Source organism: Coturnix japonica, chromosome 3 (genome assembly GCF_001577835.2).
Source record: "Coturnix japonica isolate 7356 chromosome 3, Coturnix japonica 2.1, whole genome shotgun sequence".
Taxonomy (NCBI): domain Eukaryota; kingdom Metazoa; phylum Chordata; class Aves; order Galliformes; family Phasianidae; genus Coturnix; species Coturnix japonica.
The window spans coordinates 95,481,911-95,506,216 of NC_029518.1; the positions used below are offsets into that span (position 1 = coordinate 95,481,911).

General features: G+C 62.0%; 1 protein-coding gene across 7 annotated transcripts in view; it reads right to left on the reverse strand.

Moving 5' to 3' along the window:
* The window catches only part of DNMT3A (DNA methyltransferase 3 alpha), a 30,580-nt gene that overhangs the window by 2,559 nt on the left and 3,715 nt on the right, over window positions 1–24,306 (reverse strand). The window contains exons 1-17 of one of the 7 annotated variants that reach the window (XM_015859802.1): window positions 22,103–22,406; window positions 21,847–21,955; window positions 19,261–19,462; window positions 16,037–16,141; window positions 10,675–10,945; window positions 8,416–8,462; window positions 7,966–8,112; window positions 3,087–3,299; window positions 2,844–3,002; window positions 2,656–2,763; window positions 2,253–2,409; window positions 2,023–2,172; window positions 1,702–1,746; window positions 1,360–1,439; window positions 1,160–1,272; window positions 789–972; window positions 618–702 (exon numbers count right to left, since the gene is read on the reverse strand). In XM_015859802.1, the coding sequence (XP_015715288.1) occupies window positions 618–702; window positions 789–972; window positions 1,160–1,272; window positions 1,360–1,439; window positions 1,702–1,746; window positions 2,023–2,172; window positions 2,253–2,409; window positions 2,656–2,763; window positions 2,844–3,002; window positions 3,087–3,299; window positions 7,966–8,112; window positions 8,416–8,462; window positions 10,675–10,945; window positions 16,037–16,141; window positions 19,261–19,462; window positions 21,847–21,955; window positions 22,103–22,391 (2,464 nt within the window). In that variant the 5' untranslated portion in view covers window positions 22,392–22,406. Of the gene's footprint in view, window positions 1–617; window positions 703–788; window positions 973–1,159; window positions 1,273–1,359; window positions 1,440–1,701; window positions 1,747–2,022; window positions 2,173–2,252; window positions 2,410–2,655; window positions 2,764–2,843; window positions 3,003–3,086; window positions 3,300–4,208; window positions 4,669–7,965; window positions 8,113–8,415; window positions 8,463–10,605; window positions 10,946–13,366; window positions 13,486–16,036; window positions 16,142–16,272; window positions 16,393–19,260; window positions 19,463–21,682; window positions 21,803–21,846; window positions 21,956–22,102; window positions 22,407–24,306 lie in introns of those variants that run through there. The other 6 variants (XM_015859801.1, XM_015859806.2, XM_015859808.2 and 3 more) reach the window with 6 other exon arrangements.

Genomic DNA, 24,306 nt, shown 5'->3' on the forward strand with positions numbered 1-24,306 from the left:
TGGGTCCTGCCCCATCCACTCCCACCTCCCCATCCCATTCCATTCCGTCTCATCCCGTGTCAATTCCTTGTTCTATCCCATTCCATCCCAATATGTCCCATCCCGTCCCATCTCATTCCCAACCAATCATATCCCATCCCATTATGTTCCATCCAGACCCATCTCAACTCATCACATTCCACTCCCTTCCATCCTGACCCATTTCCTCCCATTAGGTCCCAGCCCATGCCATAATGTCCCATTCCATTACATTACATCCAGCCTCATCCTGTCCTGTCCAATCCCACTTTATCCTGTCCTGTTGTATGTTCAATCTCATCCCATTACGTCCCACCCCATCCCACCCAGACCCATCCCACTCTGTCCCCTTATGTCTCACATCCTGTCTCTTCCCATCATGTTCCATCCCACATCACCTGCCCATCCCATTCTGCTCCATTCAGTCCCATTCCAACCTATGACATTATGCCCCATCCCACTTTCTTCCCTTATATTCCACCCCACCTCCCCATCCTGTTCCACCCCAACCCCCCAGCTCATCCCATTCTCCTTGGGAGAATCTCACTCATTCTGGAGTGGATGCCACCATCCAGCTGCTCCCAACCCCATAGACCCACCAGTGGCGATGCCATCGAACAGTGACAGCACACGGATGGGCTTCCTCTTCTCAGCGGGGACAGGCGGGTACACCTTTGGCGGATCCTACAAACAATGGGGCACAGATATGAGGCTGGGGCAGCAGAGCCACAGGATGGGGGGGGGTCTACAGGGTCATGGGGGGCACTCACAAACTCCTGGTCGTGGTTGTTGGCGAAGAACATCTGGAGGCGCGATGGCCAATCTTCACGCCGCCGCAGTAGCCCATAGACACCCTTATGGCCGCACATGTAGCAGTTCCAAGGGTCCTCCTTGATGGCCGCCTGTGCAGCCCCCGGCCCCACCAACAGGTCCACACACTCCACACAGAAACACCTGGGGTGGGGGGCACGTGTCAGGGTGGGAGTCCCAGTACCACCCACACACATTATGCTGGTGAGAGTCCCCGTGTGCCATCACCTCCATCTCATCCCTATTGGACAACCCTTTTGCAATGCAAGTCCCCCACACTTTGTGGTGCCCCTCCAGCCCCACAGAAGCACCCCCCAGCTGCTCCCCCCACCTGCAGCAGTTGTTGTTGCCACACATGAGCACCTCACGCCCACCACAGCAGATGGTGCAGTAGGACTGGTATCCGTCGTCGTCGTATTGGTACGCGCACTCCAGAAAGCAGTTCTGGGGATGGGGGGCACAGAGTCAGTGTGGACCCCCCACCCCACAGCCCCGTGTGGGGCTGTGAGACCCCCACCTCCCTGCACATACCTTGCAGTTTTGGCACATTCCCCCAATGAACAGAGGGTGCTCCAGGGTGACGTTGAGGCTCCCACAGGAGATGCAGATATCTGGGGTGGCACACAGGGAGGGGAGGGCAGTAAACCACAGCCCCCAACCCCAGCATCCCCAGAGCCCAAAAGGACTGCCCCACTTCTTGCCAAGACTCAGCCATGCCCACACTGGAGAACCCCAAGGACCCAGAGATGGCAGTCCTGGGGGCTGGGGGGAACAGTGCCCCAAAGAACCCCCTGACCATGTGTTGGAGGCTGTTCAGGGTCCACCCAGCCCCACCACTGTCAGGAGGTGTGAGAGGCTGTGCACAGTGCTCACCTTCAATGTTTCTGCATTTCTGCCGCACCTCGTAGACCAGTCGCTCTGTAGGGGGAGAGGTACTCAGGGTTGGGGGTTAGGGGTGAGGGAGGAACCCCTCTGTGCCCCCAGCCCTGCTTGAGGAGTCTCCAGGGTGAAGGGACCCCATTATGGGCACTCCATCATGGGCATCCCACTACAAGCACCTCACTATGGGCACTTCACCAGGGGTTCTCCATTATGGCCACTCTCCATTGTGGGCACCCCACCATGGTCAGCCCCACAGACATAGGGCAACCCCAGAACACATCCCATTGTAGACCCAGGGGGACCTGTGGGTACCTCGGGTGCGCTCATCAATGATCTCCTTGACCTTGGGTTTCTCTGTTGTGCTTTTCCGGGGCTTTTTGGCGGGTGGGGGTGGCGCGTAGGCAGCGGCTTCTGGCTCGACCCACATCTCTGTGTAAACTTCTTTGTAGGGGTTGCGCTCCTCTGTGAGGCAATAGGGGGCTGTGAGCAGGCACCGTGGATGGAGATGGACTCCTTGTCCCCATGCCTGTCCCACCGCTCACCCTCGGGGGGCTCCAGGCCCTTGGGGCCAGAGGGCTGGAAACCACCCAGCGCCCACTCGATCATCTGCTTGTTCTGGATCTCCACCACCTTGGAGGTGTCGGTCTCATCATTCTCGGGGCACGCCGGGAAGATCTTCCCTGCTCTGCTGCTTGCCACCTGTGTGGGAGCACCCAGTATTGTGTCACCTTTTGTGTCCCTTCCTGGTGCCACCCCGCAGATGCCAACCCTCAGAGACACACACACTGAGTGCCATGTCCTCAGCAGTGACAGGTCTTTGTGTCCCCTCCTGCTTTCACTCCATAGATGCTGGCTCCCACCTACCCCAGCCACATGTGCACCGAATGCCATACCCTCAGCAGTGCCACGTCCCTGCTGTCCCCTCCCAGTGCCACCAGTGCTCACCTGTAGCACCTCATAGATGGCTTTGCGGTACATGGGCTGCTTGTTGTAGGTGGCCTGGTGGAAGGCGCTGGAGAAGGAGCTGAGAGGCAGGAGCTTCTCCACACAGACCTGCGGGAGGGGACGTGGTGGCCATCACCCAAACAGGGACACAGCAAGGTCGGTGTGCACGGAGCAGGGCTGCCACTCACCACTGAGAACTTGCCATCCCCGAACCACATCACCCAGCGGGTGCCCTCGGCTGCACGGCTGCGTCCCGTCATCCACCAGGACACGATGCGCCCCGGCCACCAGGAGAAGCCACGCAGCTTGCCCCACACCAGCTCACCGATGCCAAAGCCCCGACCATCCTGGGGATAGGGGGAACACAAGGAAGGGACACAGTAAGGGCTGCCCTTGAGTCAACCCTAGTCCCGCACGGTGCTGGTGCTCACCTCATACTCAGGCTCGTCATCTGCTGACTTGGATGTGTTCTTGTCGACAGCGTCGGCCACCACAGGCTCAGGCGTGGTGGCCACGTTTGGCGAGGCAGGGTCTGTGGGCTGCTGTGAGGCTGGGGGGCTGGCCTCCTCCTCCTTCTGCGGCTCGGCCCGCGGCGTCTCCTCCACCACGTTCATCACGGCGATCACTTTTGCCTTCTTCTCCGCCTGGTGGAAGAGCGGTGTCAAGGCAGCCCAGGAAGCCTCATCCCATCCCACTGCACGCATGTCCCACTACATCCTCATCCCATCCCATCCTCATCTCATTGTGTCACATCACACCCCATCCCACTGCGGCCCTGCTCAGCCCCGTTGCATTCCATCCCCATCCTAACCAGCTGCAACTGATCCTCACCCCACTGCATCCCATCCCACCCCCATTGCATCACACTGCATCCTCATTTCACCCCCATCCTCACCTCTATTTGTGTCCCCACCCTCATTTCCATCCCTTTCCTTCTCCCTGGGCACGGCTGCCCCCTAAACCAGCCCTTGGGGGGCCGTGCCATGTGCCACAAGCTGCTCCCCCTTGTTCCCATGCCTCAGTTTCCCCCCGCACTGTTTACACCCCAATACTTGGCTAAGCTGTGCTAAACTCAGCTGAGCTGGACCAGACCTGGGCCAAACCACACCAAACTCAAGAGAAGCTGATCTGGATTGTGCCAAACTGTGCTAAACTCAGCAGAACTGGACCAAATGGTGCAGAACTCAGCCAAGATGGACTGGACCGTGCCAAACTGTGACAAAATCCACTAAGCTGGACCACACCGTGCCAAGCTCTGCCAAACTGAACCAGAACCAAGCCAAGCCGTGTCACACTGAGCCAAGTTGGACCACACTGGACCAAACCATGCCAGACTCAGCTCAATACGGCCCAGACTGGATTAAAACACCCCGAACTCCGCCGACCTGGCCAACCCGTACCAAACTCCGCCGAGCCGGCCCGGACCAATCCAACCCGTGCCAAACTACACCACGCGGAGTGCGGCCCAAACCGTGCCAAACTCAACCGAACCGGTCCGAGCTGCGCCAGGCCGAGCCGTGCCACCCCCGCGCCCACCCCACGAAGCCACCTACCCATGCGGGCTGAGCGCTGCGGCCGGACCGAACCGAGCCGAGCCGAGCCGTGCCGTGCCGAGCCGGGGGCACGGCCGGCGGTTCTTTGTCTGGGAACTCCGGGTCACATGTTCCCAATCGGCCCGGCTGGTTGGCTGCGGGGCACCCGGCTCGGCCCGCCCCCCCCGCACGACTCGGTCCGGCCCGGCCCGGCCCGGCGCTGCCCTTTGTCCCGGCGGTGCGCTCCTGCCGTGGACAAAGGGGGCCGGCTCTGCAGCCCGGGAGTGGGGTGGCACGGGGGGGTCGGCTCTGCTCGGTGCTGCACCCCAAAGCGGCTGCGTCCCGGCAGCACCACGTCCCACGCGTGTCCCCGGAGAGCCGCGTGTCCCCACATGAACCCATCTCAGCAGCACCCCGAACGAACTCCGGGTACCTCACAGTCTCACCAAACGTTCCCTGCGTGCCCCCAAAGAGCCGCGTGTCCCCACTGCATCCACCTAAGCATCACCCCAGAGTCCATCCCCCAAACACCCCGAAGCACATTCCCCAACATCCAGATGTCCCCAAGGCGCAGGGTGTCCCCAAAGGCACCCAACAGAGCAGCACTCCGAAGCACACCTGGACAACCCAAACGGGCTCGTAGCCCCACACCGTGCCCTCACCTCTGTCTTAAGGCGTGGGGACCCCCAGAGCTGATGCAGCCCTGGCACCCCAAGCATTGAACCCACAGCAGGGTCCCGTTGGGGCAGAGAACCCCACAGTGGCGGCACCCACCATGCCATGCACCCACCATGCCATGCACCCACCGGGCTGCGCCACGCGTATCCATTCCCACCCATGCCCACTCCCACGCGTGGCACCGCCACGTTTCCATTGCCACGCGTGCCATCTCCACGCTCCCATCCCCATCCCACTCCCACGCATCCCCTCCCCACACACCCATCTCCGCACGCCCACCCCCACGCGTGCCCGTCCCCGGTCCATGCCTGCTTCCACACGATCCCACTCGTGAGCCCCCCGCTGCGGCCGCGCCGTCTCTGCATGGAGTCTCGACGGGGCCGCAGCGTGCGCTTGGTGGTGGCACCGCCGGGGATGGGCTTTGCCATGCGGCACCGCGCCATGCTGCGAGCAGAGCCTTCGTCGGATGCGGGATGAGCGAGGAGATGGACACGGCACGGCTCTGGGATGGGACTGACGCGATGAGCTCGGGGTGCCAGCACCCAGCCCAGCGCCCACCCCCCTCCAGTGTCCCCAGCGAGGGGCTGAGTCACTCAGGGCCCCTTTGTGTTGCAGATGGAAGGGACAAAGGGAATGGCCGTGGGCCCCGGGCAATGCAATGAGGTGAGGTGAGGTGGGGGTGGCAGCAGGGCCCCTGGTCCTGTCCCCATCCCCATCGCCGGCTGCCTGCTACCCCCACTCTTCCCAAGAGTTTGGAACTCTTAAGATCCCCACGGCTCAGGAATTCCACGGTAAGGGGACCCAAATGGCACAGGGACCCCGTGACATTGGGACCCTCATGGCATGAGAATCCACTGCACGCAGACTACTATGGCACAGGGACTCCTATGGCATTTGGATCCTCACAACACAGAAATCCTATTCCTATTCAGCATGGGAACCCCATAGCATGGAGACATTACAGCACTGGGACCCACATGGCATAGGGACACCATGGCACAAGGACCTCCATGGCACAGGAATGCCATGGCATAGGGACATCACAGCACAAGAACCCTCATGGCATGGGAATTCCACAGCACAAGGACCCCCAGGCATGGGAATTCCATGGGACATCATGGCACAAGGACCCCCACTGCACAGGGACCACCATGACACAGGATCCCCCATGGCATTGGGATCCCCACAGCACAGAAACTGTATGGCACGGGGACTCCATAGCATGGGGAATCTCATGGCAAAGGGACCCCTGTAGCATGGGAACATAAAGGTACAGGGACCCACATGATACTGGGATTCTCATGGCATAGGAATTGCACAGTATGGGGACCCCTATGGCACTAGGATCCCTATGGTACAAAGACTCCCATGGCACTGAAATCCCCATGGCATGGAAATTCCATGGCATGCACACCCCATGGCACAGAGATGCTCATGGATACCCCAAGCACTGGGACCCACAAGGCACAGGGGCTGTCTCTTGGGTAAAATCACTCAGGCCCTGTGCAGCACATGGGAAACCCAAGAGAACTTGGGCAACCACGGCATGCAGCACAGTGAGAGGATCTGCACTGCCGGTACTTGGGTGGGGGGACCCCAGGATCCAGGAGTGACACAAAAAGTACCCAAGAAAAGCTTCTGGCAGGGGTGAGCACACTGCTAATTCTGCTTGGGGCTGTTCCGCCTTTGTCTTGGGAAGGAGCAGGGCAGCAGAGGGAGGAAATGTCCCATCCGCTGACTATTAACGCGGAGATAAGCAGAGATTGGCACATCCCTGCGACTGGCAGACTGGCCTTCCTGCCCTCGGGTCACAGACATCCTGTCCCCATCCCAAGCCATCCCATCCTATCACATCCCTGTCTCCATCACTGTTGCTACTACCAACATAGTCGCTATCTCCCTTGCCATCCCATCCCAATCAAACCCAACATGACTTACCCCAACCTCATCCCCTTACCATCACCACTGCCACTGTCATCTCTATTCCCATTGCCATTGCCATGCTGTCACGGGTTACCCCATCCCATCTCTGCCCTATCTCCATTTTATCCCCATCCAATCCAAGCCCGATCTGACTCACTCCATCCCCATCATATAGCCACATCCCACATGCACCCATGTCCTATCCTATCCCCATCCCATTGTGTCTCCACCTCCATGCTATCCCTGTCCCATCACCAGTGACCTCTCCATGGCAGTCATCACGGCCACCCCCACTACCATCCCACCCCCATCCTAACCTCATCCTTGTCCTGTCCCATCCCATCTTATTCCCATCCCATCCCATCCCATCCCACAGCCGGCACAGCGTTATCACAGCATACCAATGTCAGGCAGTGGCAGTCCCCAGCCCTGAGCCCTCTCCACACCCTAAATCAAGCAAACCCCATGGGAGCTGAAAGGGGACACTGTCCCCTTGGCCGTGGGCACCTCCTGTTCCCGCTGCCACCAGCACAGGGTAACAACAGGCAGCCAGGCTGTGGGAGCCATGGGAAGCACACTGAGTGCGGCTCAGCCTTTCTCCCTGCCATGAAAACACTTGGTCTGGTTAGAAAAATAAAAGAATTACACGTGGCCAAAATCGGGATTGTTTGAGGAAGAGGAACAGCTGAAAAGATGTATTTTGCTTTTTTTTTTTTTTCCTTTTCTTTTTTTTTAAAGCATTTTTCCCCAATTATTTTTGGCCGCTGAGCGCTGCTGGCTGACCTGAATCTGCGTTTATTTGGCGAGGGAACGATGCGCTGGGAATGTGGTGCTTGGTGCAAGAACTGCACTGGGACAGAGCCAAGTCCCACGCAGGACAAAGCATGGGGAGCCACTGCCGCCAGCGTCCTCACAGTGCAGAGGGGCTGAGACCCCTCCAGAACACCCGCAGGGCAATCAGCCATGGCCTGACCTTGCTGTGCCTGTGGGGACACCAAGGCCGTGCCAGCTGTGCCCTGTGGGAATGCAGGGATGTGGAGACACCATGGCTGTGCCCCATCTCCACCACCCCCAGACCTGGTCCCTGGAGAGACACAGCACGGTCCCTGTACCCACACCACGGCACCATCCCGCTGTCCCCATGGCTGGTATTGCCCGGCTGTCACCACGTCCTCACCTCCCTCTTCCAGCGTGCCAGCCACTCGTCGCGCTTCCTCTTGCTGATGTAGTAGGGGTCCCCTGCCTGGAAGGTGTGCCGCTGCATGGGGCGCTGCCGCAGGCTCGACTCCCAGCCCAGCCCACCCCGCAGCCGCCCGCGGGAGCCCTGTGGGGAGAGAGTGGGGTAAGTGGGGGCTGCGGCACCATCACCCCCTTCTTGTGAGCACACTCACATGCACGTGCAAACATGTACACATGACGTGCACTCACACGCACAAAGGGCCGCACACACTCACGCCTCCACTTCCGTGCCCACAGACACACACACAGCTGTGTGCCTACACACACAGATGCTCACACACAAACACACACGCTCACATCTATGTGCACTCTCACACGCAGTCATGCACATCACAAACACACATGTGCATACACGGAAGCACATGCAGTTACGTGCACACACACTTGCCTCCATTTTCAGGCTGTCGAAGTTGTTTTCCTCCTTCTCCTCCTTGCCTGCACACAGAGCAGAGCAGCCATCAGTGCTGTGCCATGGGGTGGGACGCGGGCAGGGCCGGGGGGCAGCCCTGGCTGTAAGGGGGGCCTTGGGGCACGCAGGGGAAGTGGGGCTGGGGTGGTTTCCTGCTCTCTTGGCCCCTTGCGCAGAGCTGCAGGTACGCACAGAGCCGCTGCCGGGAAAGCAGCTAAAAATAACCCCACTGTTTCTGGGGCTGCAAAACCGCCGGGTGACGCGGCTGCGGGGAGGGGGGAGCGGTGACACCGGCTGGGCACCGGCACCATGTCCCTGCGGGGCCTTGGTGCTGCACACCCAGCTCACTTGTCCTGCCTGTGGACGGTGTGGGGCTGCGGGTGGGGAAACTGAGGCACGGGGTTGGGGATTGACTGTGGGGAAACTGAGGCCCGGGGACCAACTGAAGCCCCCACAGGCCTGCGTCCTCAGCACGGGGACAGAGCAAGCGCCAGCACGGGGTGGCATGGAGGGGACAGTTCGGTGGACTTCTTGCCGCAGAGCTTGAGCTGCAGGGTATGAAAGGGCTCTTTAATGCAGAGGGGAAAGGGCGGAGGAATATGAGCCCCCGGCAGGGAGGTGAAACCCGAGCGCAGCCGCTGGCAGCCACCCCAATCCCTGCAGAGGGTGAGTCACGGGCTGGCCCTGCAGCCAGGTGCAGCGAAGGACTGCGCGGCTCCGGGCCTCCGGAGCAGCCTGCAGGCTCAGCAGGGGATGCAGGTAGCTTCCCTGGCCTGTGTGCGGATGGCTCATCCCCAGATCACTCATCTCCATCTTGTTCAGCCCCTTCCCAATCTGGCTCATCCCCACCTCACTCATCTCCGTTCTCATCTCGCTCATATCCATCCCCATCACTCATTTCCATCTGCATCCCCACTTCCATCTCCATCTCCATCCCCATTCCCATCTCACTTGTCTCCATCTCTACCTCAATTACCTCCGTTCCCATCTTGCTCATCTCCCTCTCTATCACTCACCCATATTTGCATCCCCACTTCCATCTCCATCTCCATCCCCATTCCCATCTCACTTGTCTCCATCTCTACCTCAATTACCTCCGTTCCCATCTTGCTCATCTCCCTCTCTATCACTCACCCATATTTGCATCCCCACTTCCATCTCCATCCCCATCTCCATCTCACTCCATCCCTATCCCAATCACCTCCGTCCTCATCTCGCTCATCTCTGCACCCATTTTGCTCATCTCCATCCCCATCTTGCTCAACCCCATGTCCATTTTGCTTATCTTCATCCCCATCCTGAACTCTACCTCCATCCCCATCTCACTGATCCGCTTCTCCACCTCTCCATCCCATCTTGCTCATCTCCATTCATCTCTATTTATCTCCACCTCCATCCTCAACCCCATCTTTACCTCTACTTCCATCTCCATCACCATTCCTATCCCTTTCCCAACCCTACTCCAACCCACCCCATCCCATCCCCATTCCCACCTTGTTCAGCTCCATTTCTATTTCCATCCTCATCTCCATCTCTACCTCCACTTCCACATCCATTTCTAACCCCATCCCCATCTCCATATCCATCCCCATCTCCATATCCATCCCCATCTTGCTCATCTCCACCTCCATCTCCACCTTCACCTCCATCTTGTTCATCTTCACCTTGATCTTTACCTTCACCTCCATCTCCATCCCGTTCAACTCCACTTCCATCTTGCTCATCTCTACCATTTTTGCTTCCCTCTATCCCAATCTCACTCAGGGTGCCCAGCCCACATCCTGGCTCATTGTGCCCAGCCCCAAGAAGACCCCCTGGTCTTGGTGTCCCCATGCCCAGGTGTGTCCCGTCCCATCCATGTGCCTCCCACCAGCACCAAGGGTGTGGGCACCAGGAAGGGACCCCAGCACTGCATCCCACCATGCACAACACCTCCCTGGCACATGCGGGACTGCCCATGCAAAGCAGCACAAGGATGCAGGACACGTGTGGGCACATGCAGGAGGACGGTCCCTCTAACCCTCCTGTCCCTTTCCCTCCCATGAGGCATGGAGCCCTTCTTCCTCCTCCTCTTCCTCCTCTGGTGCTGCCGCCCGTACCCCAGCAGGATGGGCAAGGGCCGGGGGTGCCCGGGGGCGCAGTGGGTGCCCCTGAACGCTCAGATCTTACTTTTCTCTGTGGCCTCCAGGAGTTTCCTCCTCCCGCGTTTCTTCTGGGGGTCGGAAGGGGCCAGCTCACCCTCATCGGCCGGGGCGTCCATGCCCTCCTTGGGGGTGCAGCGGCCGTTCTCCAGCGCCCGGCCCGTCTCTCCATCCGCCAGGCTCTCCGTCTCGTCCTCCTCGGGGCGCCCGCTTTTGGGGCTCGTGCCGCCCTCCTCTGTGCCCTTCCACTGGGCTCCGTCCGCCTCCAGGTCCCCGTTGGGTAGCGGCTCGGCAGGGCTGGCCTCTGGGCAGGGAGGGGGGCACTTGGGGATGGCCGCCGTGTCTTTGGGTGTGTCACTGCTTTCCACCTGCAAAAGAGAAGGGAAAGGATCGATGATGGGCACAGGGATGACACCGCCTGTGTGGGGGCTGAGGTCCCCGTCCCCTGGCTGCTGTGTCTAAAGACATGAGGAGCTGCAGTGATAATCTGGGGACAAAAAGTTGACTGTGCCAAAACAAAACACCCAAGTCCCAGCTCCTGCACGAGGCTGACAGGGACTGACAGGGCACCATGAGGACCAGGACACATGAGCATGACATAGTCAGACCCAGGATGTAGGACCTCCTACATCCTCAGGGCCCAGACATGCTGTCACAGAAACTGTAAGACTAGGACACACCAATATGGCACCCCCAGGACCAGGAGATGCTGCCATGGAACCATCAGGTGAAGGACACACCAATATTGTGCCTTAAGGACAATGACATGGCGCCATAGAACCATCAGAAGGACACCACGAAGATCAGGACACACAGACTTTGTACCATAAGGTCTAGGACACGTGGACATGGCACCACCAAGACCAGGATATGTGGAGGTGACACCACCAAGTCCAGGACATGGGGTTTAGAAATCAGCCATCTTTGTGCTCAGGAACTGGCTGGGCACCTGTGGGAGGTGCTGGGTGAGCATCTTTGCATCATTTCTTTGCTTTTCTTTCTCTTCTCTTCCACATCTCCTCTGTTTGTTAAACAATTTCTATCTGACTCACAGGATTTCTTGCTTTTACTCTTCCTTTTCTCTTCCCCCATCCCACTGTGTTGTGTTGAGCTCCTTAAAGCTATCAACCCACAACACTCTATAGGCATTATTCCACAACACCATTAACCCATGCTACCACAACACCCCCAGACATTGTGTGGACCTCAATATGCTGCCATGACACCCTGAGGACCAGGTGCCCCTGCAATGGCAACCTCAGGACACACAGGGGGTGGTGATGCACTGGAACAGGTTGCCCAAGGAGGCTGTGGATGCCCCATCCCTGCAGGCATTCAAGGCCAGGCTGGATGTGGCTCTGGGCAGCCTGGGCTGCTGGTTGGCGACCCTGCTCATAGCAGGAGGTTGGAATGAGCACCGTGGTCCTTTTCAACCCAGGCCATTCTATGCTTCCATGATTCTGTGGTCCCCTCAGGACAAGGACACAGTGCAGTAGTGCCCTCAGGACCAGGACACACCAGGATGGCACCACCATTACCAGGACAAATGGGGATAACTTGAGCAAAGGGGACACCATCCTGCCCAGCTGGGTGCTGTCAGGACCCTCTGTACTGTCACAGCAGGGCTGGGGACAGTGTTGTGTGTGCTTGTGCAAGAGACAGGTGGAAATGGGGGCATACACGTGCGTGTGACAGGCACAGACAGTGACTGTGGTGTGTGTGTGTGTGCATGTGACAGGAAGAGACGGGGCATGTGACAGCAGGACGTGTGACAACTGCGCGTGTGTGTGTGCATGATGGTCTGAAACCGCCTGTGACGTCTGTGTGTGGGTGTTCATACGTGTGTGTGCACGCGGGGCAGGCAGAACCCTGCAGCAGCCTGATGTGCACACGTGTGTCACGCTAAGCAGGCACAACCACAGCGTGCAACGTGTGCCAGTGTCAGGGTGACAGCACCAACACTGCCAGCAGGGTCTGTATGTGAGTCAGCTGGTGGAGGTGAAACACCAGCATCAAGGTGACAGCACCGACACCTCCGGCGGGGTGTGAGTGCACATCAGTCGGCTCAGAGCACGGCACACAGCGGGGCTGCAGGGGTCCAAGCGGCCACGGTGACAGTCAGAGCGAAAGGGCCGAGCCCGGCACGGCGGTTTCCGTGGCGAAGGAGAGTGAAAGTGCCGCTGCGTCACTGCGCCATCGCGGCGCTGCGCCGTGCTCGCCCTCCCCCCCAACACCCCCCGGTTACTGCCGTAACCCCGGTGCCACGGGACGGCCCGGAACGCACAAACCCGGCTGTGCCCTGTGCCATCGCCGTGCCCTGTGCCATTGCTGTGCCCTGTGCCATCGCCGTGCCCTGTGCCATTCGCTGTGCCCTGTCCATCGCCGTGCCCTGTGCCATCACTGTGCCCTGTGCCATCGCTGTGCCCTGTGCCATCACTGTGCCCTGTGCCATCGCCGTGCCCTGTGCCATCGCCGTGCCCTGTGCCATGGCTGTGCCCTGTGCCATGGCTGTGCCCTGTGCCATTGCCGTGCGCTCCCTCCCCCGTCCCCGTCAAACTACACGTCCCAGGATGCACCGTACGGTGGCACGGAGCCAGCGACCGCCGCGCTGCCAGCGGGGCTCGGCGTGAGTGGGGGTCCGGGGGGGCGGAAAGCGACCCGTCCCGGCCTCGCCCCACGGGCACCGGGTTCCGGAGGACCCCCTGCCCTCCTCCGCTCGCCACATCTGCCCATCCGTTCGCCCGCTCCCCCCTCTCCGGGCGTGCCGGGGGGGTCCCGCTGCCGCTTACCATGGCGCATCCCCCGAGGGTGGGCAGCGGACCCCGGAGCCCTTATGGGGCCGTCTCGTCCCGGTGCTGTTGCAGTGTCCCCACGGCGCTTCCTGCTCGCCCGACCGCGCTCACTTCCTCCGCTGGCGGCTGGGGAAGGCCGGGGCAGGCGGGCAGCAGCTGCGCACGGGGCCGGGAAGGAGGGGACGCGACGCACGGGGGGAGGAACGGGGCTGGAGAGGGGAGGGACGTCGGGTGACGGATGGGGGTCCGGCAGTGCCAACCCAACCGTGGCACCGGGACGTGGGGCACCGAGCCCCGGCTCCATCCCGGCGGCACCCAACGCCGCCCCTCTGGCAGCGCAGCCCCGTGCCCCCCATGGCCCCCGCTCTCCTGGGGGCACGGCACGGCACGGCACGGCACGGCACGGCACGGCACGGCACGGGGCTCTGCAGGCTGCGTGGGGCGCGTGGACAATGCCAGGAAGCAGGGGTGGGTGTGGGACGTGCACTGCGTCCCCGTGCACGATGGCCCTGCCTTGCACAACAGCTCACCACTGCACGCTGGACTGCCCTGCACGACATCCGACCCTTGCAGAACGGTGCCCCTTGCATGACAACCTTCCTTGCGTGACAGCCTCCCCTTCATGACAGCTCCGTGCTGCATGCTGGGCTGCCTTGCATGATGTCCTCCCTCACACAACTGTCTCCCTTCCACCATGGCCTTCCTTCCACGACAAACTCCCTTCCACGATAACCTCCCTTGCACGGCGGCTCTGTTGCACGCTGAGCTGTCTTGCAGGATGGCCTCCCTCGCACGATGTCTGTCCCTTGTATATCCATCCCTCGCACACCAGCAGGGGAAGGGGCTGTGAATCCACCCTTGCGCCCATCCCTGTCCCAGGGGAAGGCCTGGCTCGCCTGCTGCTGCCTTCCTTCCCACCCACCCTCTTCCTCTGCGCTGCTGGCTCTGGGAACAAGCACTGCCTTCTTCCGCACTCCCCTCCCCGCAGGGCCCCCGCCAAGGACTCTGTGTGCCCGCAGGGGGACCAGGGTGCGCCATGACCAGGATGGTGCTGGGCTCCTGCCTGCTCTGTAGTGCCAAAGCATCATAGGGCAGAACCACCGCCGTGCATGGCATCAATTGCAAGGCCACCGGCTGGGGGTGGCCTCAGGGCCACAGCTTGGCATGGCACAACACGGCTTAAGGTGACTTGGCAGGGCATGGCACAGCTCGTGGTGACTTGGTGGCCCTGGGGTTACTGGTCTCAGGGCCATGGCATGGCACAGCTTGGCATGGCATGGCTTGAAGTGACTTGGCATGGCACGGCTCAGCACAGCGTGGCATGGTGCTGCCATCAACACCCTGCAGCTCCTCGTCCCCACAGGGTCCCCAGGTGCAGGGGCAGAGCCGCCCTGCCCCAGGCCCTGCTCACCTGGCTGACGTCACCCCTCAGGATACATACCTTGGAACACCTGGAAAAACAAATGGTCCTGTTACAGCCGTGCCGGAGGGCTGCCCGCCCCCTCCCCAGCTGGGGGTCCCCATCTCTGCGCCCTCGTTCCCTCCAAACCCTGGGGCTGGAGAAAAGCTCCTTGCCCCGTGGGTCCCCAACGTCTCCATGTGTCCCCATGCTGAGAGGACAGAGCTGCCACCTCTGCAACACAAGCCCTCGGTGGCACAATCCTAGTGTCCCCACACCAAGTGTCCTCCTCTCTGCCTGGGTCCTGTCCCTCCTATACCTGGTGGTACAGGGCAAGCACGGCACACGGTACCTAGGAAGGATGGGGGTCACACTTCCCTGTGCCCTCTCCAGCACCAGAAGGTGCCACCACTGCCACTGCTGAATTCCAGCCCCAGTGTGGGGACCCCAGAGCTGCCCTTCAGAGGGTCAGAGCCCTCCAGGCTTCCCAGCTTGCTCCGTTCCTGGATAACTTCTCCCCACTTGTTCCTGTGCCAGCATTGTTCTCGCACTGAAATAGCTCCCGCCCTCCGTGCTCACCTCCCGTCCCGCTGTATTGATAGCCCCACTGTGCCCCGGGGCTGCTCTCCTCATCACCGGAGTCCCCTCATCCCAATGCCATCCCATCACACAATGCCACCGCTGCAACGTTCCTGTCCCACCGAGACATGTCCAAGTGCAGAATTAACCCTTACTGCAGCCACAAACTTTCGTAGAATTAACCCTTATTTCAGCTGTAAGCTTTTGCAAAGAGGTTGCTTGGTGTCCCACGGAGCCGACGGCGCCAATGCTTATTGCAGCCACAAGCTTTTGCCAAAAGGTTTTTGGTGTCCCATGGAGAAGACAGTGCCAACGTGCCCGACTATGGCCATGTGCCCAACCTTGGCAATGGCCAATGCTGCTGGGGGTCCCCTCCTGCTCAGCACTGTCCCCACTGTCAGCATGTATCCCCGTGCCAGGAGGATGAATCCACCTCCACTGAAAGCTTTGCCAAAAACAGTACCCAAAGTCAAAAGCCACATCCCCAAAGCTAGTGCCACACTGGGGTCTGTGCTCTCCTATGCCATGCCCTGTGCCAGCAGCTCTGTGCTGCTCTATGGGGGAACCATTTCCACCACTTATGAGCAGCAGATATCCCCACTTTGGGTGGCAGTGGGCTGTGATTCCAGCTTGAGAGCCAGGGATAGGGGACATGGGGGATGGCCATCCCACTGGGCCCCACTGCTCACCTGGGCGTGTTTGCGCTTCCGCCCGGGCCGCCCGGCCTTCCTCATGGGCGTCCCTGGCTCCTGCTTCTCCTCCTTGCTCGGGTGCTCCTCCTGCTCCTCTTCCCCCTGTGTGACAGAGACAACAGCATGGTTATGGGGTTGCAGCTTAGGCCTGGCTCCCACTCAGCACCCACGGGGCAGCATGGTGGCACCCCACAGCCCCCCATTTCCATAGACAGGTGGTGGTGGGCACTCACCCCAAATCCCCACGCTCCAGGGGGCTCCAAGGCCGAGCGCGGCCTACTGCAAGGCCTGAAGCCTGCGGTTGCCATGGCGAAGCCACACTGCCACCACCACGCGTGTGGCCGAGGCCTACACCTCCACGTACCCCACGGAGCCGGTGCCTGAGCCTCCGTGCCCCAAACACAGGGCTGGGGCCTACACCTCCATGCCCCCCTGCAGGGCCGGGCCCCCCCCAGCACCGCCTGCCCCACAGCGGGAATGGCACCGGCTCCGGTCCTATGGGCACAAGGGCCGAGCCTACAGCCGAGGCCTATGGCGTTGGGGAGCGCTCCACCTGAGCCCCAGAAGATCGCGGTGGTGGCGGCAGCAGAGGCCCAAGGCAGGAAGAGGCCGCGGAGGGGGGAGCGGGGAAGGCGGGGAGGCCGGCGGGGGGGCGGCGAGGGAGAGGCCGGGGAGGGGACGGGAGCTGGCAGGCAGACAGCGCTGGGCCCAGCCGCCATAGCCAGAGTGGGGCTGGCCTGTGGGGAGACAGCAGGGAGACGGGGGTGCCATGTAGGGGGTGACGTGGATGGGAAACCAGGGCTGAGAAGCAGGGGCACGGCAGAGCATTATGGCAGCAGGGCTCGGCCTCCAAGAGGCCCCCAATTTCAGGTGGGTGTTTGGGAGGAGGGGTCTGCAGACGTGCTGCCTGCTGCCCCTCTACTGGCAGAGGGCATGACTCCAAACACCCCATGGTTAGGCCCTGGAACAGGCTGCCCAGGGAGGTTGTGGATGCCCCGTCCTTGGAGGTGTTCAAGGCCAGATTGGACGGGGCCCTGGGCAAACTGATCTAGTAAAGGTGTATGTTTGGTGGCCCCGCCAGGCAGGGGGGTTGGAACTACATGATCCTTGAGGTCCCTTCCAACCCAGGTCATTCTGCGATTCTGTGTGATTCTGTGATTCATGGTGCTTGAGGAGGGGGTCTTTGTGCTTCCCCCTCTCCATGTACTACTGCCATTCCCCTCATGTCCTGGCTGGGTGTGACCCTGGGGGCACTGATCTCAGATCCGCAGTATGGCATGCCTTGGGATAGCTTGAGATGACAGGGTAGCCCTGGAGGCACTGATGTCCAGGGCACAATGTGGCACAGCATGTCATGGCTCAAGGTCACTTAGTGTAGCATGGCATCTCATGGCCTGAGATGACTTGGTGGCCCTGAGGACACTGGTCTTGGGGCCACAGCGTGCCAGGGCTTGGCACAGTGTGATGTGGGACCACTACGGCTGTGTAGCACAGGGAGGAAGTGGCACGGCATTGGAGAGCTGGGGGACATTCTGGGATGCCTAGAGCTTCACACAGCCCCCAGAACTCCACATAGCCCCAGAGCTCCATGCAACCCCTGGAGCTCTGTGTAACCCCCAGAGCTCCACAAAAGCCCCCAGAGCTCCATGCAGCCCCCGGAGCTCCATCCAGACCCTGGAGCTCTCTGTGATCCCTGCACTGAGCCCCAGGCTGTGCTGCACCCACATGCATCCCACATGCAGGATGGAGCTCGGGGCACTTTGCAGGGTGATGCTCCCCATGTGCACCCTATGGGGCTCAGCACCTCCCTGCAGCACGGAGCTGGGGCACACCACCAGGAACCCCCAAAATGTGGCAGATGGAAACAGGCACAGGGCTGCAGCCACCAAGCCCCCCCCAACAATGTTGCATCCCCTTGCTGGGAGCTGAGTCACCTCCCCATAAATCACCCCTGCCTCTGCTCCCTGGGGCTCGACTATGAGCCTGGCGCGTCCCTGCAGCACCACTGCTGCCAAGCAACAGCCCAGAGGGAAACCACCTCCGAGGGGAGAGCTGTGAGCTGTGAGCTGTGAGCTGTGAGCTGCTGCTGCTGCTGCTGCATGACGCAGTGCCGGCGCCGCGCCCGATGCCAGGTCCTTACTCCTGACTGAAGCAGGGCTGTGGGTGTGAGGCTGGGACCCCCGTGCTGAGCTGTTGTCATCAGTGTGACCCACAGTGATGGAGAATATGTCCCTTATGCAGAGGTGATTCAGTGTGTAATGACACATCCCAGCGGGGTCAGGCTGGGACAGAGCAGTGTGGTGATGTCCAGATCCAGGCACCAGGACCCCAAGCACTGAGACTCCAAGCATCAATCCCCAGGCACTGGTGATGGGCACAGGGACCCTGGGTGTGGGACCCCAGGCACCAGGACCCCAAGCAATGGGACCCAACTAGGACTCCACGCACCAAGATCCCAAGCACTGGGGCCCCAGGCACCCACACTGTGGGGTCCAGCTCATGAGACAGAGTCCTATTGCACCTCTGCCATCCCTATGGGATGAGAGACAGCTGTGGGCACAGCAAGGCACGTGCCATGGAAGACCACACCATATATATCCCAGAAACAGAATGAGACCTCAGTGTGCCCCTGTGGAGTGTCCTGCACCGAAACAGCCCCCAGCTGCTGGGCACAGGGACTGACACGGCCCGGAGAAACCCGTGTGACCCCATCCCTGTGCTGCTCATGGCAGGCTGGCATCCAGCTGGCAGCGTCCCCGGTCCCCACGCTGTGACCGGGCCATGCTGTGTCCCCTGTGTGTTGGGGACAGACCTCCCCAAGGGAAGGGCAATGCCTTCTGGTAAAGAGAGTGGGCACTTGGCTTTGGGTTTTTCTTCACGTTGTGAGGACATGTAGAGGCTGGTGGGGGTGGCCCAGGGCTGCCACTGGGGTCAGGGGCTGTGTGCGCCACATAGGGATGGGGACAGATGTTGCGTTGTCACCAGGTCCCACGGTGGGGGACACCTTTTCCCACCCCATCCCAGCCCCATTGCAGGGGTCACCCTGCATCCCCGCAGCAGCAGCCGGCGCGGTGCCCCCTCCCCACTGCCCCCACTGCCAGAAATAGCTCAATCCCCACTAATCCCCATGCAGCTCAGCCTCTCTCCCCCCTCCCTGCTGCCGCCTTGCTCTGGGGGTAGTGTAGCCATGGGGTCCCCCCAGTCCGAGAACGGGGCTGTACCTTGTGCGTGTCGTGCGCCTCGCGGTCAGGCGCGGGGCTGCTGGCGTCGAGGGCTCCGCTGGAGGGCATGGTGCCGAGGGGGGGACACGGGGGGGGGGCTTGGCACCGCGAGGGGCCCCGCTGCCACCACCACCACCGCCGCCGCTGCGCTCCGGCTCCGAGGAGGGCTCTGGGAGGGGTCAGCCAGCCCTCGTGTGGGTCCCTGCGGGATGCAAAGGGATGGGGTGAGGGGGGAGCAGCGGCCCCCAGCCCCCCGCCGCGCCCCCGAGCGTGGCAATGATTAACATGGCACAGCCTTGACACGGCTGCGCTGCACCCTGCCTGCGCCCTGGCACGTGGGGTGAGCGGTGTGGGGTGTTGCAGGATGCACGGCGTTGGGTGTGGGATGCACAGCGTGGGGTGTGCGGGGTGCAGGATGCACAGCGTGGGGTGTGCGGGGAGCAGGATGCACACTATGGGGTTGGGATGCACACTATGGGGTTGGGATGCACACTATGGGGTTTGGATGCACACTATGGGGTTGGGATGCACTGTGTGGGGTGTGGGATGCACGGTGTGGGGTGTGGGATGCATGGTGTGGGGGGCACAGTGCATGATGTGGGGGCACAGTGTGGCACAGGGTGCACAAAGTGGGGTGCACGGTGCAAAGCGTGGGGTACCCAGGGCACGATGCGGGGTGCACAGAGCACAGCATGGGCTGCACTGAGCACTACCCAGTGGGTGCAGGGTGCACAACGTGGGGTGCACAGAGCGTGGCACGAGCTGCGTGGTGCACGACGTGGGGGTGCACAGAGCACCGTGTGGGGCACAGGCTGCAGCAGGCAGGGTGCAGGGCGTGCGGTGCGGGGTGCAGGGTGCAGGAGGCGGGTGCGCGGCGCAGGCAGGGCCCCGCGGGGCTGCGGAGGAGGCGTCAGCCCCAGCACCTGTTGCTATGGAAAACGCTGCCTGCATTAGCCATGGCCGAGGCTGCTGTTGCCTTTGGCACCGGCGCTGCAATTTGTTTCTAGAGCTTTCCAGCCGCAGCTCGTTCCCAGCCAGCGGGGTGGGGGGCTGCCGGGCGGGCAGGGCCCTGCTTCTAGGAACACAAACTCGGAGCCCGGCACGTTCCTCCCGTCCCCTTGGCTGCCTGCAGCACGGGGCTGCTGCGGGGAGAGAGGGGGCCCCAACTGCTGCAGGGGCTGCAGCCATCCCTGGGGCCGCGGTGCACGGTGCATGGGGTGGGGGGCGGCGGGGGGAGGCGGTGGGTGCTGGGGGCTTCCATCCCTCCTTGGTGCTGTTTGCAAAGTGGGGGGTGGAGGGGGGGGTGCGATCTGGGGGTGCAGGATGCAAGCTGGGGATGCAGGATGGGGAGCTGGACACGGGATTGGGGACTGTAGGGTGCAAGCTGGGGGTGCAGAATGCAACGTGGGGATGGGGGGTGCGAGATGTGGGTGCGAGCCGGGGGTGCAGGATGCAGGTGCAGGGTGTGGGATGCAGAGCAAGGCACAGCGCTGGGGAGCAGGGCTGCAGAATGGGGGAGCAGCACGCAATGTGGGGCTGTGGGCTCTGGGTGGTGAGTGCACAGGGCTGCGAGTACAGGACGTGGGCTGGGGTGCAGTGCCCCCCCCTCCTGTGCCCCCCCACTGTATATACAACACAAGGGCTTTCCCCGGCCCCTCCCTCGCCAGCTGCTAGGGAGCCTCCATGGGGAACCCCGTCCCCATCCCTGTCCCATTGCTGTCCCCATTCCTGTCCCTGCAGCACAGAGCCTGCCATGCCCCACGCCTGCAGCTCTGGGGGATCCCACACTGGTGCATGGCCACACGTCACCGCTGCGGGTGCACGTCCCCAAGGTGCCACACGGGCAGGCACAGCATGGCACACATCTTGCTACACGGGCACCTCAGCCCCACAGCCCCAAGCAGGCGCTGCACCCCACTGGACCCCCCATAGCCACATCCGCTGTCACAGGAGGCCACGTGCTGCTGGAGGACATCTGGGGACACCTGGGGATACCCTGTGCCCCCCCCCACCCCATATCCCCAGTGTCCCCGATGTCCCCTTGACGCAGCACCTCCATAATAACACAGCCCCCCAAGCTCCCATATCCCCCCACAGCACACACTATGTGGGGCTACAGGACCCCCCCCCCCCGTGCTCGCCGTCACACTCAGCCCCCGCGCCGAACCCCCCCCCCCGGCTGCCGGAGCCCTTTGATTCCCTTCCAGCCAACATGGTTCTCCAAACGCACTAAAAATAGTTGGGCTGCGTACAAAACCCTCGCACCCGCAGGGCTGGGGGGGGGGGGGTGGGAGGAAGGAGGAGGAGGGTGGGGGGGACACGGCATGAACAAAGCCTGGAGGTGCTGGGGGGGGAGGGAAGGAACCCGGCAGCACCCCAAAAACACCCCCCCCCCACCTCCAGCCCCACAACACGCTCTTACCCCACGCTTAGGCCACCGTCACCGCTCTCCTCCAGCACAGCAGCGGGGCATTCCCTGTGCGGGTAGAACCGCGTCCCCTTCTTCTCCCTCCCTAATTCCCTCCTTCCCTCCCTTCTTTCCCTTCTGCTTTTCCCCCCCTATTTAACCGCCGGCGCTGACCTTACCCGGTGACGGCGGCGGCGGCGAAGCGGGGGGGAACGCGTCCGCCCCAAACCTCTCCGCTGCACGGAGTCACGCTCGGCGGCGGCGGCGGAGGCGGTGGAAGTAGGTTACCTGCGATGATGCACGGCGAGAAAAAAAGGGAAAATCATAGAGCTCATCTCCTTCCATCCAGCCAGCCAGCCACCCTCCTCGGATTTCGGGATGCCGACAGCCACCCCAAATCCCCCCCAGCCCCCCTCCCTACCACCCCGGAGCTACCCAACAGCCATTTTAGGTGACGGCAGCAGGGGATGGTTTTTTGGGTTCCCGCAGCCGTGGAAAAGGATGCGGGGAGGGAGGGAGGGACCTCCCCGGCTCCCCCCGCCCCGGTGTGCTCTGTCCTAAGGTGACCCGGGGACTGCAGCGTCCCCAGCGCAGGGACGGCTGCTGTGTTGGGAGGGGGTCCCTCCGTGCACACACAGCGCCTGCATCGCTCTCTTGCACGCTGCACCCCAGGGAGCAATGCACCGCACCGTGCTGCACCCCCTGGAGCAATGCACCACGCCATGCTTGCACCTAAGGGAGCCATGCACTGCCCAGCGCTGCAATAGACCTCACAGCACCCCGGGGTGGAGGTGGGGGATGCAATACACTGCACCACGTTGCACAGTGGGGAGCAATGCGATGCATTGCCTTGCACCCAAGGGAGCGACGTGCTGCGTTGTGCTGCACCCCGGGGAGCAGCGCACTGCACGGCACTGCAGGGAGACACGCACTGTGCCACGCTGCAACGCACCGCACTGCACCACAGGGGGCACTGCGCTGCATCCTGGGGACCAGTGCACTGCACGGCACTGTGCTGCAGGGGGCAATGCACCGTGCAACGCTGCGCCTCGCTGAGCAACACACTGCACTGCCCTGAGCTGCACCCAAGGCAGTAATGATGCACCACAGCACATGCAATGCACTGCATCCTGGGGAGCGATGCGCTGCACAGAGTGCAATGCTGCACTGCACCACGAGCAGAGATGTGCTGCCTGTGCTGCACACTGCAGAGCGCTGCACAGCCCAGCCCTGCGCTGCACTGCACCCCAAGGAGAGCGACCTGCTGTCCTGCACTGCACTGTGCAGCGAGAAGTGCTGCACTGCATCCCAGGCATCAATGCACTGCCCTGCACTGCACTGTGCTGCAGCTGAGAGCAACGCGCTGTCCTGCACTGCATCCTGAGGAGCACTGCACTGTGCTTCACCCCAGGGCCTGCTGCACTGCCCTGCACTGCACTGTACCACACTGCACCCTGCAGCCCAATACACAGCACCACACTGCACTGCACTGCACTGTGCCACACTGCACCCTGCGGCGCAATGCACTGCACCGCACAGAACACTGCACTGCACTGCACCCTGAGGAGCACTGCACTGTGCTTCACCCCAGGGCCTGCTGCACTGCCCCACACTGCACTGTGCCACACTGCACCCTGCAGCCCAATGCACTGCACGGCGCTGCACCCTGGACAGCCTCTCACTGCACACACTGCACCCCGCACTGCAAAGCCACACTGCAAGCAAACCGAAAGCCAAGCTGCAGGCCTAAGCAAAGCCTGCAAAGCAGTGACACCGGCAAGGGCACAGACAGGGATGGGGACAGCGGGATGGCCACGGGGACACCGGGATGGCAATGGGGACACCGGGAGGGGGACACCAAGGTTTTGGGATTGGCTGTGTGGGATCCTTTGGGGCTGTGACCCGGAGCGGTGCCAGCCCTGGTGCCCGTCCCCACCGTGCACCCCACGGGGCCGCGCTCACCCCGCGGTGACACCGCCGACGTCACCCGGGGAGGGAAGGGACGGACAGAAAGAGGAACCGAGGCGGAGGAACGTTTCCTCGGCCCGCGGGGTTCGCGTGGAAAGAAAAGAGAATAAATAGGAAGGAATAAAATGCAAAGGGTCGGCTCCCCCGTGCTGTGGGCTCCCAGCTTTAGCTGTCCTTTGGGTTGGGGGGTGCTTTGGGGCTTTGGGTCGCTTTTCCCTTTCTTGTTTTAGGGGTTTTTCTCCTTTGCTCGGAAAGTAACTTTCGCGCGGGCGGTGAGCAAAGGGGGAAGTTCGCTGCTGGCGGGGCTGTTGGGGAGAGGGGGGGGGCAACGGGGGGGGGGGGCGAGCAGGGCTATGGAGGGCACGGCTAGCGGATCGTGGGGCGGGCAGGGGGCAGAGGGGGAAGCGGGCAGGACCCTGGAAGGGGCTGAGGGTGGCAGCAGGGGGCAACAGGGTGCAGGCCAGGGGCACAGCGCTCAGCGCTCCCCACCCGCAGTCCCCCCGAAACCAGCATCGAGCCCACAAGATGCCCCCCCCACGCACACAGACCCTTATAACCCCCCACCCAACCCCCCGGAGACCCCCATCCCCTCCCGCCACCCAGCCGCTCCCCCCACAACCCGCTGCCCCTCAGCGCCGTCGGGCGGCTCAAGAGGACGCGGGGGGGTTGGA